At 42.8% G+C, this 19,180-nt stretch overlaps 1 protein-coding gene across 3 annotated transcripts in view; it reads right to left on the bottom strand.

Annotated features, from left to right (window-relative positions):
* The window catches only part of COL4A6 (collagen type IV alpha 6 chain), a 4,024,271-nt gene that overhangs the window by 677,203 nt on the left and 3,327,888 nt on the right, over positions 1–19,180 (bottom strand). For all 3 annotated transcript variants that reach the window (XM_044057202.1, XM_044057203.1, XM_044057204.1), the window contains one exon: positions 5,795–5,976. In XM_044057202.1, the coding sequence (XP_043913137.1) occupies positions 5,795–5,976 (182 nt within the window). The remainder of the gene's footprint in view (positions 1–5,794; positions 5,977–19,180) is intronic.

Genomic DNA, 19,180 nt, shown 5'->3' with positions numbered 1-19,180 from the left:
GGGCCGTTGTATTCAAGCTGGCACCCAGGAATATTATGTTTTGCGAGGGCACTAGTTTTGATTTCTTTTCGTTTACTGTGTACCCTAGGCAACTTAGAAGGTGTTTGACAAATGCCAGATGTTTTAAAAGAATGTTCTTGCTTTCTGCTTGAATAAGGCAGTCATCCAGGTATGGGTATATTTGAATTCCTCTTTGTCTGCAGTATGCAATTACTGGTGCCAGGCATTTTGTGAAGACCCTGGGCACAGTAGATAAGCCAAAGGGCAGTGCAGAGAATTGATAACGCGTTGAACCTGCAATGAAGCGGAGGTATCTTCTTCAATTTTGTCTGATAGGGACATGCAGGTATGCCTCCTTGAGGTCCAACGTTACTAGCCAAGCATTCTTGCCCAGCATGGGAAGAAGCTGCTGTAGTGTTAGCATCTTGAATTTTGGTACTTGCAGATAGGTGTTCAGAATTGAAAGATCCAGAATGGGTCTCCATGCTTTGTCTTTTCTTGGGACTAGAAAGAGTCTTGAGTAAAATCCTTGTCCTTGCTCCTGTGTAGGTACCTGTTGAATGGCTCTCATGTCCATGAGAGCTGTAATTTGTTTTTGTGCCTCTGCCCATTGATTTGGTGGCAGGTTTGGCATTCCTTTTATCCTTGGCAAGGTATGAAAGTGGAATCTGTATCCTTGTGAGACAATGTTTAGGACCCATTTGTCTTTTGTGATGATGTGCCAGTTGTCTGCAAAATATGCTAATTTTCCTCCCAAGGGAGCTGCCAGGAGAGATTTGCTTGTAAGTTTGAGGACTGAGTCATTGTGTTTGTCTTCTGCTAGCTTGGGGCCTGTCTTCTCCTCCTTTCTGGGTAGCAGTACCCCATTGGCGAGGTTTGTAAGGGCCTTGTGACTGACCTCTGCCCCTTGGGTGTCAGTATTTGCCCCTCTGTGATCTGTCAGAAGCTGGAAAGGACCAGTTTTTTTGTTGGCCAATTTCTGCTGAAACGAGGGGGTTGTACCTGTAAAAAATCCTTGAAAGTCTGCATAGACTTTGCCTTATCCTCCATTTTCTTTAAAACATCTTCTGCTTTGACACCAAATAATACATCCTGCTGTAAAGGTGCATCCAATAATTTTTCTTTAACATGATCAGGTAGGGTTTGTTCTTTTAACCAAGCATGTCTACGTATGACAGACCCAGTAACAGCTGCTCTACAGGAAGCTTCCAATGAATCAAATCCACATTATAAAGTATGTTTGCCCACCTGTTCAGCTGCATGCAACAGATCCTGCAGATTGTTCAGTATGTGTGCTCATTTTTTTGTTTCAATTGAGACATTAGGAATTGCTGATATTTCAGCATGTGAAACTGACAATTTAATGCTCTCATAGCCAGAGTTGCTGAGGTGTATATTTTCTTTCCCCATCTATCTAGGGCTCTGGAATCCCTTTCAGAGGGCACAGGATTTTTAGCCATAGAAGCTTTAGCCCCCTTGGGACCCTTGGAAACTGTTTCTGGGTCAGCCACAGGGCTTTTATAAAGGAATTTGTGTGAGTCAGGTACTCTGTAGTATCTGTCTGGTTTGGCTGGAGCAGGAGATAAGTGAGTCTGGATTTAGACTAGACTCCAATTAAACATCCACAATATCTAAAACTGGAGGGATAGCAAGTGGTCTGTGCTGGGGTAGTAAAAGGAAATCTCGGAGCCTTTTCTTACAATCAGAGTAGTCCTGGCCTTCCCAGTGGAAATGTTCCCTCATGGTATGTAAAGTTTCCCCAAAGGAGTAGTCTTCAGGGAGAGATGCTGAGGGAATTGAGTCTTCAGCATCAGAGTCTTCATAAGGGGGAAAAGTGTAATCCTGTTCCTCAGAAGAATCTGAGGAAACTGAAACCTGGTCAGAGGAAGCATAATCCTCCTCTTGTCTTGGTCTTTTATCTGGAGGGGGATGGGAACCCCTGATTATTGTAATCAAATCTTCAGCCATCTTAAGCATCTGTTTCTTATGCATGGGGCCTTGAACTGTAGACTGATGTACAGTCTTTTTTGGTTTTAAAGGAGTTTTAAGCTTAGCATAAGATTTAATGGTGAGTGTAGTCGGTCTGAAGACACCTTCTGCAACCGAAGGTGTTTCCACTGCACCGGGGTCTCCTTCTGCTTCGGTGTCAGAAGGGCCTAATGAAGATGGCTGCGTCGGCCTTGTACACTCTGCTTGAAAATCTGCAGCTGTCTGGGGTTCCAATTCTGCGGTCATCAGGGGCTGCGTAGGTGCCTCACTGAAAACCGGAGAACCGGCGACAGGCCCAGCAGAGGCCTCAGAGTCTAGCTTGTTCTTAGGCTGCCTGCGCTTATCCTTGCGTTTTTTATGCATGCCAGTCGTCAGCTGCTCCGACGGCATGACATAATTAAAATCCCTACCAAAGTAATGTTGTGCGAAGTCAAAACGGCGTTTGATAGTTCTTTTATTAAACCTAGCACAAAATTGACAACCTGTGACGTCGTGGTCTGGGCCTAGGCAAGGAATACAATAAGAATGGAAGTCCTTATGAGGTATTTGCTTCCCACAAGAAATGCAATTGTTAACTTTTTCTGACATCGGACTGAGGCAAGAAAAGGTTCTCCAATGAGGTACTTAGCTTTATTGAAGACTTCGGACTGAAATTCAAATTGAAAATCTCAGGTGTCGGCCGACCAGCACTTGCACACTGCTTCTGCTTTGGGCACTGCGCGGCAAGAAAAACTGAATAAAATGGCGTCAGATGCCTCTTATATACCCCTGGCGCACTGACGTCAGGGAAGAAGTGACAGCAACTGACGCCGGACCAAGACTTTGGAACTCAGGCCAACTGCGGGACCACCTGACGGCAGGATAACCCAAGTGTGATGACTGCAGCAGGATAACACGATGAACATCTCTTGAGTACTCTTTATTTGATCCATTTCCACAGCTTGTTTACTCCTTCAATTTGCTCCCACTGTTCTAACTAAGCTTTCATTCATTCTCTCAGTACAGAATAATTTGGTCCCTTAAAATTCCACACCACTGTCTTCTGCCTATGTATTTTTACCCTTCCCCTACTGTAAACCACACAGAAGCATGATTACTGTTGTCTAGTGGTGCTTTAACCTGCTCATTATTTTTTTCATCTAGTTTTGGCTACCAGATAACAGGTCTTTTCAGTTTACATGAATAGATAATGGAAGAACAAGTGCACTCTACCCAGTAAACAAAACAGAAGCCCTGAGAATGTCACTGAAGGAAAAAAATCACTAAACACTCCACTGCATAAATTCGCATCATAGAAAGTGTAACATTATTTGCCTTATTTTGTTATCTGAGAAACATCCCTCCGGCACATATCAAGAAAATAATGCAATTTACAGGACTTGGTGCTAGCTATGGACTTTCATTATTATCATTATATCGTGGAAAGCATGATGAAAAAGCAAATCATAATCCCTGGAAAGACCACTACTTCAGGAAAATACAGACCTACAGACTTATAGGGATACCTTATTCTCAATATTATTACATATACTCTGAGACGGATCATGATCAAATGAGGCTCTAAGCGGGGTAATGGACCAGGGCCATCCCACACCCTGCAGCCATTTTGGCATCCAAATACTTGTGTGTTTTCCTCCAGTTACCACAAACACTGTTCAAAACTGTCAGCATGCATACTATTTACTTTACATCTGAAATGAAGACAGAGATGTGGCTGTAATTTCATTTAAAAATTTGAATTTATTTAGCCTTTGTTGGCCACGTTAGTCCCACTAGGCTAGTAGCCTCTTTTTAGGGAAGATCCTTGGTGGTGTTTATACTATTACTACTACCTAGACATTGGGAATTTATTCCCCTACTCTTTTTGATAGCTCAGTTAGACAGAAAAGATCTCACAGTATCTAGCACCAATGTAGGCAGACAGGGCCTACGCTTAACACCTCATCTGAAGGACAACACACTCAAGGGAGTGTCAGTAATTCATCTACATGGTGTGGGAGTAGAACCCATTTCTGCACCAAAGGTAAGTATGCTACCTGTTGTACTACTACCACCACTTTCAGATTTTACTGCACCAACACCGATGGCCTTTTGCTAAAAAAAGCTGCATATAGAAAAGAGACTTGGCATGAACAGCAATAAACTTCTCTTCCTTTGAAGTTTACATTGCTCAAAATGCATTGAAACTTGCATTCAATAAAAATACATTGAAACTGACATTCATTAAAAATGTACTGCAACTCAGATTAATTGAAAATGCACCTGGCCAGTGGTGGATTAAGTGTACCTTGGTGCCTGAGCTGTATGCAAACCATGGACCCCCTGCATACATTTTTAGGACCATGCATAAATGCATTTATTATTTGATTCACCTTCCTAATTTAACATATGTCTTACTAAATACAGCAACATTTATTATTAGAGTGCATTTTTAAATTTGTATCTTTGAACATTTTTTTCTATTAAGCAGCAAAACAAACTGTATGAACCAATACATGACCAAAGTACCCATTTCAGAATGTTTCAAAAAATTCTAATGTCTACCTGTAACCAAGCAGTCTGGCAGCTGCAGCAGAGGATTAAGGCTCTTATCTCTTGTAGCCAAAGTCCAGGATTTGGGCCTGAGTAAATTAATTAAGTAAACTACACACACACACACACACACACACACACACACACACACACACACACATACACACACACACACACACACACTTCCAAGCTCATACCTGCAAGTTCTGAAACTTGTGTAACCAAATTGCTAAGGTTTTAATGATGCTGCAAATTCTCTGCAAGTGCGCCATTCAAGAATCTCTAAGGTTTAATGCTAAATGTTACTGCAAATTCCAAAACTTGTACCTATCCAATGTAAGTGCAACACTCTACTATTGTGTTCTGGACATCAAATCTTGTGCATTGCTCTGCATGCATTTGTCCACTTCAATTGGCTGGAAAATCCTAAAGCAGTAAGATGCATGCACAAAGACACAAGACAACACAACATAGAGAGAGTAGGAAAAGTGAGGTAGAAGACTTTTCTTTTTTTAATTTTAACCAAATTAATGCTGTGCCACCCACCCTCCCAAGCCAGCAGGCCCTAGGCAGCTGCATAGGTCACCTAGTGCTGAATTTGGTCCTGAATATACTACTTCCAGATGAAAGCTGCAAAAGCTTAGCTAACAAAGATGAATGTCACTAACTCACTAGGGCAGCAGCCTAGTGCATATCAAATCTATTCTCTACTAAACCTTGATCCACACATGGATAATAACAAACTCTCCATTTTCTTGGAGGGAAATCCTATTCACCACTGCAATGTCAACAACAACTAAGTCAATGTTCAATTAGTATGAGGAAGAATGAGGATGACAATAATAGACAGACAGTGGCAGACAACGATCAAGATTGTCAAAAGAATTTCAATGATGGTAGCCCATAAGAAGATAAAAAGTAAACACAGGATCATTTATAAGCATTAATCAGGTATACTGCCAGGCTTTCCACTTCCAGTTCTCAAAAATATTTATAACATCTGCATCTGATTCTGTTTGTTGCAATATCTAACATTAAATGTCTTATCACAGATATTTACTTAATTTAAATCTTGTTATACAATTCATATGTATAAGGGGTTGCAGTATCAGCCAATAAAAAGCACAGAAAAGACCCAGACATAGAAGAAAGCCTTCCTTTTGGAAATTTCTTAAACCTTTTATTTACGTTTTCTGCATAGGACTAACTCCCTTTAAATTACTCAAGCACAACTCTTCAGAGTGGGACAAGAAGAACAAATAGACACCATTACCTTTTGCCCTGCAATTCCTGGAAATCCAGTGATACCACTCACTCCTACTTCCCCTGGGGCACCTTGCCTCCCTGGAAGACCTTGGAAACCTGGATCACCTTGCGAGCCTTTCGAACTCCCAGGCAGACCTGTTAGACCTGGCAAGCCAGGAGGACCAGATGGTCCAGAAAAACCTTTATCACCTGTCGAAAAAACATTAAGAAAGTAAACTTTTGTGGCATTGTTAAACACCAGCATAATTGTAAACAACTGGAAAAATTAATATGGTTTAGATTACTCATCACATAAGATTCTTAAAAACGACAGATTGATGATCTGTCTCTGTACAATTGTTCCTTTATTAAATAAATTTCCCCACAGCAAGATGTTTATAATCTATGTACAAACTGAAAATGCATAACAATATGCTGTTCAATTCCTACACACACCTACTGTTGTGTTTGTTCATGTTGACTTACAATAATTAAATTTCTTTCAATAAAAACGTTATTTAAAAAAAAATATATATATATATATATATATATATATATATATATATACACACACACACACACATATATATATATATATATATATATATATATATATATATATATATATATATATACACACACACACACATGGGTCTACTGCTTTTAGTTGTTACACTTGGTCGAAAATGGTTTCAGGCAGCCCACTTCATTGAAAGCTCATTTGATTGAAAGCCCATTTGGTTGAAAATGGAATATAGCCCCTGCCCCACTGCAGTGCGACCCTGGAGTGAGAATATAAAGTTGGGGGGCCACATCCCCCCACATTGCGGGGTGTGAGGGGCGTAGCCCCCACATTTTGCAACCAGTTTTTACTGACGTTATATGTTTCAATGTATTTTTAATGGATACACAGGTATATAATAGTGCATACACTGCAATTATGTGGGGCCCCCACACCCCCCCTTACTTTATATTCTTACTCCAGGGTCACACTGCAGTGGGGCAGGGACTATATTCCATTTTCGACCAAATGGGTTTTCAGTGAAATGCATTTTCAGTGACGTGAACTGCCTGAAATAATTTTCGACCAAATGTAATTTGACCAAAAGCAGTAGACCCATATATATATATATATATATATATATATATATATATATATATATCTATATATATATATATATATATATATATATATATATATATATATATATATATATATATCTATCTATATATATATGTGTGTGTGTGTGTGTACACATAATGCACACGCATACAGACACACACACACACACACACACACACACACACACACACACACACACATATAAATATATATATATATATATATATATATATAGATAGGCCTATATCTATCTGTCTATCTATATGTATACACACACAAACACATACACACACGTATGTGTGTGTATATATATATATATATATATATATATATATATATATAGTCACCCTTCAGTCCCCACCTTATAACTGAAGGATCTCAGGAATGCTGTAATGGAACACTTATGGTTTGTCAAAAGGCAACTGTGAAATGCTTCACAGTGAGTTGCTTTCTCAGAAATTCAGGAAAGGGAGCCCTGGCATATAGCACAGAGGGCTAAAAAGCTCTGAATGCTCTGCCAAATACCCATGTTTGTCTAGTAGTAGTGGTACTTGGGTGACCAGGTGGAGGAAGACAGTAGTGAGTGACTGGTGGTTTGTCTTTCATTCTTGGTGTAGGAAGGTTGCAAAGGTTCAATGCAATAGCAGCATTAAGAGCCTAGTGAACTCTGCACTCTAAGTGGCCGAGAGTCTGCACATGTTAAGGAAGCATGCATGCACGCACCTTGAGTAAGCAGGCAGTTTGTAAGGCTATATTAGGGTGGTGGGGTGTTAATGCACTTTCCATGGTAGCAGTATGATGCTGTAGTGGTCTTTCAATATCCTCAATGGTCTCGGCATAGGTTGGATTGAGCCATTAACCCGGGTGAGGTTAAAGTGGGTCCAGTAGACTCATACAATTAGGAGAGTAATTGGTAGCAGATGATGGTTATCTTCTGTGAAGTAGGTGAAAAAATGAAAGACATTTGGGGAGGTGGCAGTCCTTACTTCCAAGCTCTAAAGACTTGGAAGCAATTGCAACTAACATACAGATCACCCTCCATGACCCAGGACCACCACTCCACCTTTCTGGAGACACTGGAAAACATGAAGGTCCTACCAAACACTTGTCTGTATGTGTAGGCTGATTTGACTATATGCCACGGTTTGGTTTAGCTTGTTTGCTTTACGATCTTGATGCATACAACTCCAAAAGGGTGGGTAACACTTCACACTGGCATACATTATTAAGTTATGTTTCATCTCTTTGTACAGCAGTTAAAAACACTCTAACTAGCTCCTAAGATTCATTTGCTTAAACGCCAACACTTTACAAGACAAAAAAAAATCAGTTATAACTGCTAGCAAATTACTATAGATAATACCAAGAAGAGTCAGATAATTATGAAGTTGTTCAATCACTTTGTACTGAAAAATCAAATCATATGGGTGTATGATAGTTCGATATATGTATTCAACACTCAAGTATGTGAACATTAAATGCATAAAGTACAGAAAACACAATGAAAAGACTCCAGCTGTTCTCTGTCTCGTATCACGTACTTAGAGGTGATCTCTGTTTGACTTACAAAGCCATATCTGACCCAGCTCTGTTGGAAATGCTACATCTAAAGAAATCCCAGTCCCTCCGCACCACATGCTCCACAGACTTCAACCCTCATTACCACAATCAACAGAACATGCTGGAGAGACAGGTTCCTCACCCAGAGACTGTCCATGCTCTGGAATAGACTTCCCATACATGTCAAGCAGAGCACCTTGCTGTCCCTCTTCAAGAGAAATCTTGATGAGTGGATGTGTAATAGAAAGTTCACCCTGAGGTGCCACAATGCCAGGGCACTTCTATGGGCTAAGCTTGGAAAGGCTGCAGGGCCATTAGCCTAGTACACACCTATGAACCTATGAAAATCAAAATTCCATATAAAACTCTATAAGTACTTTTTGCAGGGGGATTTACAACCCCTGCACCCCAATGTGAGGCAATATTTCCCATGATAACTCTGCTATTTATATATACTAACCCTGAGATCACTGAGCATTGGAATATAGGGAATCCTCAAAATACTGCAATCTTTGAATTAGTATATACACAAATGTATGAGTGCTTGCATTCCTGAGTTTCAAACACTCATATGGCTTACTTCTGTTTTGCTCCTAAGAAATAAAATGCCTAACATTACCTACTGAAACCTCAAAATTCAGGGCCCTTTAAACATTGCCTTTTTATCCATATTTCACCCTTTTCCGACATTCCTGTCTGCCCTTTCATATCACCAAAGAAATCTGCACTACCAAAACACAAAAGGAGGGGGTGTATTCATATTCATCAAGGATACCTACACCTACAGGTTAGTGGTGCAGCATGATACCTCTGAGATCATCCATGTGCAACTAACATACAGATCACCCTCCATGACCCAGGACCACCACTCCACCTTTCTGGAGACACTGGAAAACATGAAGGTCCTACCAAACACCCTGATATTGGACGATTTCAATTACCCTACCATTCACTGGGAAAACTACTTGAGTACAAGTTCCCAGGCCCAGCACTTCCTGGAATTCATCAACTCAAATGCCCTGGATCAGCTGGTAAACTCCCCTACCAGAGGTGAAAAAGTACAGTTTTGTACCTACCGTAAATGTAGATGTCCGATAGGAATGCATTTGCAGTCCTTACAAATGGGTTGTCCTGTCGTCAGGCAGCCCTTCGGTCGGCCGGATTCCAAAGTCTGGGTCTGGCCTCGGCTGGTATCGCACTTCACCCGACGTCATAGCTGCAGTTATTCGGGTATAAAGGCATCAGCCGACGCCATCTTCCTCAGTGTTTCTTGCCCCAGATGCCAGGTGCCCTCTAGGAAGGCTAAATTTGGATACATGCCAATGATTCCAAATAGTAGAGAGCAAACACAAAAAATAAGCATGTATGTACATATATACAAACAAATACACCATAATAGATTCCCCCAGCTAGCTATAAGATGGGCAAATACCCTAGGAGTACCACAGAGGGGAAAGGCGGGTGGGTAATCCTGACTGCAGATGCATTCCTATCGGACATCTACATTTATGGTAGGTACAAAACTGTACTATGTCCTTCAAGGATGCATCTGCAGTCCTTACAAATGGGTAGAATACCATAGCCAAACTGGGGGAGGAGGAAAAAGGAAGTTATGGTGTAGTCAAGATCCCTTGCAAAACAGCAGTGGCAAAACCTGCTCGGGATCTAGAGTATAAAGGTAAATTATAATGCTTGGCAAATGTATGCACGGAGCTCCAAGTAGCAGCCTCTAAAATGTCCTTGGTAGCCACTCCTCGTAGGAAAGCTGTTGTAGTGGCTGTAGCCCTTGTAGAGTGAGGCCTGATGTTTTCTGGAGTTTTCTTTCCATGGTAGGAGTAACAAAATCTGATACAATTTCCTATCCACTTGGAAATAGTCTGTTTTGAAATTGCTTTTCCTTCCATTCCTGTTGCATATGCTACCAACAGCTGGTCAGTTTTTCTATTGCCCTTGGTCCTGTCCAGGTAGTAGCGTAATTGTCTATGTACATCCAAGGTATGCAACAGTCTTTCTCCCCTGTTCTGTGGGTTGGGGAAGAATGTAGGTAGGTGGATAGCCTGAATTAAAGATACTCTGGAGACCACCTTAGGCATAAAAGTAGGATTTGTTCTCATGGACACTCTATCTTGATGGAAGATCAGGAAGGGTTGTACTGCCATTGATGCCTGTAGCTCAGATACCCTTCTTGCTGAAGTGATTGCCAGTAGGAAAGCAGTTTTCCATGATAAGTATTGTAATTCTGCTGTTGCTGCTGGTTCGAAAAGAGGGAGTGTCAATTTTTCTAGCACAAAGTTCAAGTCCCATGCTGGTAATGGTGGTTTCCTAGGAGGTTTTACATTTTTAATTCCTCTCAGAAACTGCCTGAGCAGAGGATGTGAGAAGACTGGAGGATCCAAGTCGTATTCTGCTGAAATAGCTGATGCATGAATCTTAATGGAAGAATAGGACAGGCCTTTGTGAAAGAGCTCTGCCAAGTATTCCAGGATGTTGGCTATGTTTACCAGTGACACATCTTCTCCTTTTGTAGTACTCCAAATGAGGTATCTTTTCCATTTTGCTGAATAATTTTTCCTTGTTGAGGGTCTGCGAGCCTCCAGGATAATGTCTTTAACCCTTTGGGATAAATTTGGGTTAATTGGCCTTATGCAATGTTCCAGGCAGTCAGCTGCAGCGTTTTTAGGTTTGGATGCAGGATGTTGTAGTTGTTCTGTGTTAATAGCAAGGGAACCAGGGGTAAGGGCCACATTTGTTCCCGAGACATGCTCCTCAGTAATGGGTACTAATGTTGTCTTGGCCATTCTGGAGCTATCAGAATGATCCTTGGACGGTCCTCTTTGATCTTCAATAACACCTTGTGCATCAAAGGAAGTGGTGGGAATGCATATGCTGTCAGGTTTTTCCAGCTGAAAGACAGGGAGTCCACCTTCCAACCAAGTGGGTGGTACGTCCTTGTGCAGAATTTCTGTAGCTGGTGATTGTGTGGGGATGCAAATAAGTCTATTTCTGGGAGTCCCCATTTTCTTGTAATGGTTTTGAAGATGTCTGGATGCAGCATCCATTCGTGGGCATCCGTGGTAGTCCTGCTTAATATGTCTGCTAGAATGTTTTCTTTTCCTGGTACAAAAATTGCTTGTAACTGAATGTTGTAGCTCAGGGCCACATTCCAGAGGTCCAGTGCCATCCGGCATAGAGGGTACGAATGTGTGCCTCCCTGTTTGTTGATGTACCACATAACTGTGGTGTTGTCTGTCCTTATCATCAATTGACCTTGTCGGAGAAATGGTCTGAATGTCTGAATTGCCAGTTTTACTGCCAGCATTTCCTTTAGGTTTATGTAGGTGCAGCTGGTCTGGAGTCCATAAACCTTGAATGCACTTGTCCAGCATGTGGGCCCCCAACCGAGGTCTGAGGCGTCCGTGATGGTTTGGCTTGGCTGAGTGTTGTGGAAGGGCAATCCTGTGTTTGCCTGACAGGCCTGAGCCCACCATAGGAATTCTTGTTTCAGGCATGGAATTATTGGAATTTGAGTTTCTAGGCTGTGCTTGTGTTGAGACCATAAATTCCTTAGGTACCACTGTAACTTTCTCATATGCAGTCTGGCATGTGGAACCAATATTATGCAGGATGCCATGAAGCCCAAGGCTTGCAGGACTTTTCTTGCTGTTAGATGGTCCTGCTTTGTTAATGCCAAAAAGTAGAGAGGTAGTTGCTTCTGTTTTTCTACTGTCAGGAATGCCATTTGTTTTGATGTGTCTAGCTCTGCATCCAAAAAGGTTATCCTTTGGGATGGTATCAGCCTTGACTTTTTTATATTGACTGTATATCCCAGGGCTTGTAGTAGGTAAATGACCCTTTGCAAGTCTTCTGCTAGCTTGTTTTTGTTGTCCGCTTGTATCAGGCAGCCGTCCAGGTAAGGGTAGATTTGGATTCCCTGAAGCCTGCAATGAGCAATTACTGATGCCAGGCATTTCGTGAACACTCTGGGCGCAGTAGATAAACCAAAGGGCAATGCTGAGAATTGATAATGCTCTGATCCTGCAAGAAATCTGAGGTATCTTCTGCAATTTGGTCATATGGGGACGTGCAGGTATGCCTCCTTGAGATCTAGAGTTACCAGCCAAGACTCCTTGCCCAGCATGGGAAGAAGCTGCTGTAGTCAGCATTTTGAATTTTGGAACAATGAGGAATGTGTTTAAAGCGGACAGGTCGAGAATAGGTCTCCATTTGCTCTCTTTTCTTGGTACCAGGAAGAGTCTGGAGTAAAATCCCTTTCCTTGCTCCATAGATGGTACCTTTTCCACAGCTCTCATCCTTAATAATTGAGATATTTGTTTTAGAGCTTCTGCCTTTTGATTTGGAGGTAGGTTTGGCATTCCTCTCTTCCCTGGTAGAGTATGGAAGTGAAACCTGTAACCTTGGTCTATTGTCTGCAAAATCCACTTGTCTCTTGTGATGTAATGCCAGTTTGTTGAAAATAAGGCTAGCTTCCCTAAGGGTGCTTCTAGTTGTTCCCTGGTAGGCGGTGCCAGAGCCAAGTCACTGTGATTGCCCTGTAGTTGCGGTGGTGGCTGTGTCTGTGGCTGTACCGCTGGTTGTTGCCCTGCCACTGGCGTCCCCTGTAGGCACCCCTGGATTGGCTTCTGCCTCTTGAACGCCTATCCCTGCCTCTCTGAGTTCTGGAGGAGTCTGGAAAGGACCAATTCTTGGAGGGCCAATTCCTGCTAAACCTTGGAGGTTGGACCTGTAAGAAATCTTTCACTGTTTGGACAGATTTTGCCTTCTCTTCCATCTTCTTCAGCACTTGTTGTGCAGGAGAGCCAAACAAATTGATCTTATCCATAGGAGCATCTAATAGTTTTGATTTGACATGGTCTGGTAAGGCCTGCTCTTTTAACCATGCATGCCTTCTGATAACTGTGCCAGTCATGGCTGATCTAAAGGAAGCCTCCAGTGCATCATAGCCGCATTTTAAGGAATGGTTACTGACTTGCTGAATGTTATGTACCATTTCCTGCACAGATTTTTTGTCTAATGTTTCATCCGAGGACAATTTTTTGGTTAACTGGTCTAGCATAAATTCTTGATAGTGGATCATGTGAAATTGACAGTTCAAGGCCCTAGCTGAAAGAGTAGCAGAAGTGTAAACTTTTTTACCCCATCTCTCTAAGGATCTGGATTCCCTTTCAGAGGGAGGGTTTTTGGCAGAGGTAGCTGCTACAGCCTTAGGTCCTTGAGAGATAGTCTCGGGATCTGCAAAAGGAGCCTTATACAAGTGGTAATGCGTGTCCGGGACCCTGTAGTATCTATCGGGCTTAGCAGGGGCCAGAGGTAGAGAATCAGGAGCAGTACAAGCATCATTAAATGCATCATCTACAACAGAAAGAACTGGAGGTATGGCTAAAGGCCTATGTTGTGGTAAATGCAGAAAGGTTCTAAGCCTTTTTCTGGAATCTGAAAAATCCTGACCCTGCCACTGAAATTGTTCCCTCATAGCATGCAAGGTTTCCCCAAAAGAAAATTCCTCAGGCGGAGAGGCAGAAGGGATGGACTCTTCAGCATCAGAGTCTTCATAAGGGGAGTAAGGAGCCTCTGGAGGGTCTGTATCATTTGAATCATCAGAGGAATCATCTGTAGAAACTGGCTCAGGGGGCTCTGCTCTAGGCCTCTTCTCTGGAGGTGGGTGAGCGGCCCTGTCTGGTTGAGGTTGGGATCCTCGGATTAAAGAAATGAGATCCTCTGCTAAACTAAGCATTTGTGAACTAGAGCTAGGCCTGTGAGAGGGGGTCTTAGCAGGCACAGATTTAGTAGCTTTAGCTGCTTTAGCCCTGGCAAAGGCCTTAATGGACATGGCTGCAGGTGGCCTAGCAGCTCCACGTGCAGGGGTTGAAATATCCAAGGGAATAGTGTCTGATAATTCCTGAGAAACTGCAACAGCAGGTGGGATTTCAGAAGCCGATTCAGGTTGGAAGAGGCCTCGGTAGAAGGTAAGTTTCGGCTGAAGGAAGAACCGCTTGCTCGGTTTCAGCCGAAACTGAGACACTTGGCGTTATTTAACCGCGGTTTCGGCCAAACCGCGGACCGCGAAAGTGTCAGTCCTTTTCCTTGTGTTTTTAGATATTTCTAAGTCGGAGGATCCGACGGCATAATATAAGCAAAATCGGAGCCGAAAACTCCTCAGCAAATTCCGACCGACGCCTAAGCGCCGGTTAAAAGAAGCACAGGCTAGACAAGCTGCGACGTCGTGGTCTGGGCCTAGACAAGGTAAGCAGTAAGAGTGGAAATCTTTATGAGGTATTTGTTTCCCACAAGTTAAACAGTTATTCACTTTTTCTGACATCGGCTGAGGCAAGAAAGAGTCCCCAACGGGGTACTTAGCTTTTTAGAAGTCTTCGGTAGTAGTATTCGGTAGTAATCTCTGGTTCTGACCGACTGGCACTTGCAAACAGCTTCTGCTTCGGGTGCCACGCGGCAAGAAAGACTGAGGAAGATGGCGTCGGCTGATGCCTTTATACCCGAATAACTGCAGCTATGACGTCGGGTGAAGTGCGACACCAGCCGAGGCCAGACCCAGACTTTGGAATCCGGCCGACCGAAGGGCTGCCTGACAACAGGACAACCCATTTGTAAGGACTGCAGATGCATCCTTGAAGGACATCATATTGGACCTGGTCATCACCAACATGGGCGACAGGTGTTCCACACCGGAGGTCAACCTGTCACTGGTTAGATCAGACCATAAACTAATCACTCTGGATGTCCACACCCAACCACCACCCACAACTAAGGAAACCACAGTAAAAACCTTTTCTAAAGCAAACTTCACCTTACTTAATACAGAGGTGGTAAGTTTCACAGCCCCCACGCTAAAGGATAACGCTGCCCAAGATGCAGAAACCTTTACAAATGTACTCTATGAGCACCTACAAGGATGCATGGATCATGCCATCCCTTGCAAAACCAAGACTCACTCCTTTAAAAGAAGGAAACCAGTTTGGTGTACCCCTGCAATAAGCAGGCTATACAATAGAAGGAGGAAACTAGTTCAGAAAAAAAGCAAATCCCAAGAAGGAAAGACATCCCTGATCAGTATCAGTAAGAAGCTGAGGTCCCTCATGAAATCATCCAGGCTAACTTCGAAAGTAAAATAGCCAAGGATTCAAAAGATAACCACAAAGCCTTCTTTAGCTATGTTAAGAATCTAAGTGGCAACTCACAGATATGCACTGAACTAGAGCAAAATAGCACAAAATATACTGAACCTACTGATATTGCCAACATCCTGGCAGATAGATTCAGTGCAAACTTTATCCCCCTCTCACCTCCAAAAGGGCCCACAACAATACCGGAAAAATGTAGTGTCCCAAAAATCACAGATGCACAGGTGAAAACAGCCCTTTCAAAAGCCAAAAACACAGCATCAGTGGGACCAGATGGTGTCCTAGGCTGCGTCTTGCACGAACTACAGAACGAACTAACCCCCCCACCTAAACACGCTGTTCAACCTCAGCCTCTCCACAGGCTACATGCCCATAGAATGGTGCACAAAAATGGCTATTCCTCTCCACAAAGGAGGGGCCACAACTGACCCTGGTAACTATTGCCCCATAAGCCTGACTAGCTTGGTCTGCAAGGCTATGGAGCGCATCATCATGGAACTCATTAACAAAGACATTGGAAACCTCCAAACACTTGACCCAACCTAGTTTGGCTTTGTTAAGGGCAGATCATGCCTACTAAACCTGGTTGACTTCTTTGAGACAGTCACCAAGGCCATAGACGAGGGAAAGGTGGTTCACACAGCCTACCTTGACATCGCCAAGTCTTTTGACACCATTCTCCACTCGGGTATTAGAGAAAAAATCACCGGCCTGAACATAAACCCCTACATCATGAGATAGGTTGCCATCTGGCTTACAGCCAGAACTAACACGATAAGAATAGCGGGCTCCAGGTCTGACTCTAAACCAGTCACAAGTGGTGTCCCACAAGGCTCGGTCCTGGGACCCCTACTGTTCAGCATATACTTCTCAGAAGTACAGGCAAACACAGGAGGACTATGGCTAACTAAGTTCGCCGATGACTGCAAACTGGGAGCCATAACTGATTCTCCAGCTGACATGGACATCCTCCAAAAGGGCCTTACTGACATGGACACCTGGTGACATAGCCATGCCCTCAAGCTAAATGCCAAAAAATGCATAGTCATCCCGTTTGGGAAAAACAAAACACCCACGAATTACCACATAGGTGGCAGCCCCCTTAATACAGAAGAGGTAATAAGAAATCTGGGGACCCAGGTAGATAGTAATCTCTCCTTTGACAATCATATTGCCAAAGTAGTTAGTAAATCCTTCTATGTGGCCCATCTAATTACTAAAGGGTTCGCATCTAAAAATAAAGAGGTTATAGTGCCCCTCTGCTCGTCACTCATTAGAGCCATCATAGAGTACAATGCCCCATTTGGGATGTACCTCACAAGACACTTTCAACAGCTGGAAAGACCACAAAAGTACCTCGCCAAGAGGATTACTGGTCTCAAACATATGTCCTATGCAGCCCGACTGAAAAACCTCCAGCTGTACTCAGTGGCATATCACTTACTCAGAGGTGATATCTGCCTGACTTACAAAGCCATGTCAAACTCAAAATTCATGGACATGCTCCACCTAAAGAAATCCAAGTCACTGCGAGCCACGCGCTCCAGTGAGCTAAACCTCGCCACAACAATAAATAGTACATGCTGGAGGGATAGATTCCTGTCACAGAGACTCCCCATGCATTGGAACAAAATTCCAAATTACATCAGGCAGAGCCCCTCACTAACACTCTTCAAGAGAAACCTTGATGAGTGGATGGGTAACAGAAAATACACCCCTGGGATCACTTCATTGGCTCTGCTTGACAGAGGATCAGTTAATTAATCAATGGGGCGGCGAAAGCCAACACACTCTGGCTAGGATTATAAATGCCCTCAGGCAGAGAACCTAGTACCTACCTATGAACTAAATTCTCCACTGATAGCATACAAGCTATTTAGCATATAAGTCAACCAACACAGTTTTAAATCATTGTCATTCTGATCTTAAAAAAGTAGGAGATTACCAGGCTTATGGCTCAAGAGCCCTTACAAACTTAGTCAATATAATTCAATTTTACTCAATATATGGCCCCTGGGGGCAAGAGGATGGCATGAATTTGTGTATATGCACTGATCATCTTACAGATTAACCCTCTCCATAAGGGAAACGGCTACTACTCCAGGTGTGAATTTACGATTACCCACAATTGATCCAAACTGTGTTAGAAGAGGGCCAGGGAAGGCCTCTGCTGAATGTGAATTGGAAACCTGTTCCGAAGAAAGGGCAATCTCTGAGACACATATCTGTCTCTCCAGCATGTTTTCTTTCAGTTGCTGACTAAGATTAAATCCCTAGATCAGGTGATCCTCATGCTGTTTGATTTGCAGATGTGTAGCAGCTCTATCAGGGCTGGATATGTGAGTGCCTTGTAGGTCAGACATAGTTCACCCCTTAACAGTTGGTAGGAGACAGAGTAAAGGGATAGGGCCTTTTAGTCTATCTGTATAGAACATGTTGTTTACACCCTGTATCTTCTTTGTTATGAACCACAGAGGTTGCCCCACTTGCTATAAGTGCCTAGTCAAGTACATGCCAAACAGCGCACTGTACTCAATTACTGGTCTAATGAGGGCTGAGTACAGCAGGACTATAATTTCCTTGGATCTGGATGCCATACCTTTACTTATAAGTTGTGACCATAAAAGGACTTCCTCACCACTGTGGATACATGGCAGTCAAAGTTCAGGCTACCATCTAGCTGTGTACCTATATCTCACACCTCTGAGTCTAATCTCAATGGGTGTGATATTGATGTTGTAATTTGCAGGGGTACTTGACTTCCCAAAGGGTATGATAATGTATTTTTTCACATTTAGTTTTAGGCCATGGCTCTAGCACCGATTATTTGTCTGATTTAGACCCTCTTGAAGGATATCTGCATCATTAGGGTATTCAGTGACTACTCCCTGCTTGCACTCACTGACAGACTTTATCATCCAGAAGCCTTCCACATTGGCCTTGAATTCAGAGAAGTATATTCGGAACAGGAGTGGTCCTAGCACTGAGCCTGGTGGCACATAGTAACTGGACTCTTGCTGGATCTGAATTCACCCATTTTAACCACGTGTCCTATCTGTGAGCCAACTGCTACCCCTCTGGTGATATAGGGATTTATTCCCAGTTTTGTGAGTTTATTTACAATACCTGAGTGGGGAATTGCGTCATATGCTTTGTTCAGGTTGATGTAGGCAGTATGTACTGTTTTACCCTTATCTATGACTTTCTCAAAGAAATGTACCAGATTCAGTATAAATGACCTGCCCCTGACAAAGCAAATTTGGGTATGGCCCAGTGTTTGGAGGTTTCCTATGTCATTATTCATCAGGTCCATGATTATTCTTTCCATGACCTTACATATAAGACTAGTCAAACTTATGGGTCTGTAATTTCCCAAGTCAGCAGATTGTCCCCCTTTATGCAGAGAGATTACTATTGCCATCCTCCACTCTATCGGGACAAAGCTAGTCCAGAGTCTGTGGCTAAACAGTTCTGTGGTTAAACAGAGATCCTAATGGGCCTGATAAGTCCTGATTTAAGTATTTAAAATGCAACCTGGTAGATGGTTAGGCTCCAAAAAAGCCTTGTTTTTGGC

This window comes from Protopterus annectens, chromosome 15.part0, assembly GCF_019279795.1.
Source record: "Protopterus annectens isolate FY-2018-M chromosome 15.part0, PAN1.0, whole genome shotgun sequence".
Taxonomy (NCBI): Eukaryota; Metazoa; Chordata; order Ceratodontiformes; family Protopteridae; genus Protopterus; species Protopterus annectens.
Note: the sequence above shows the minus strand (reverse complement) of the source record. Positions and strands in the feature narration are given on the sequence as shown.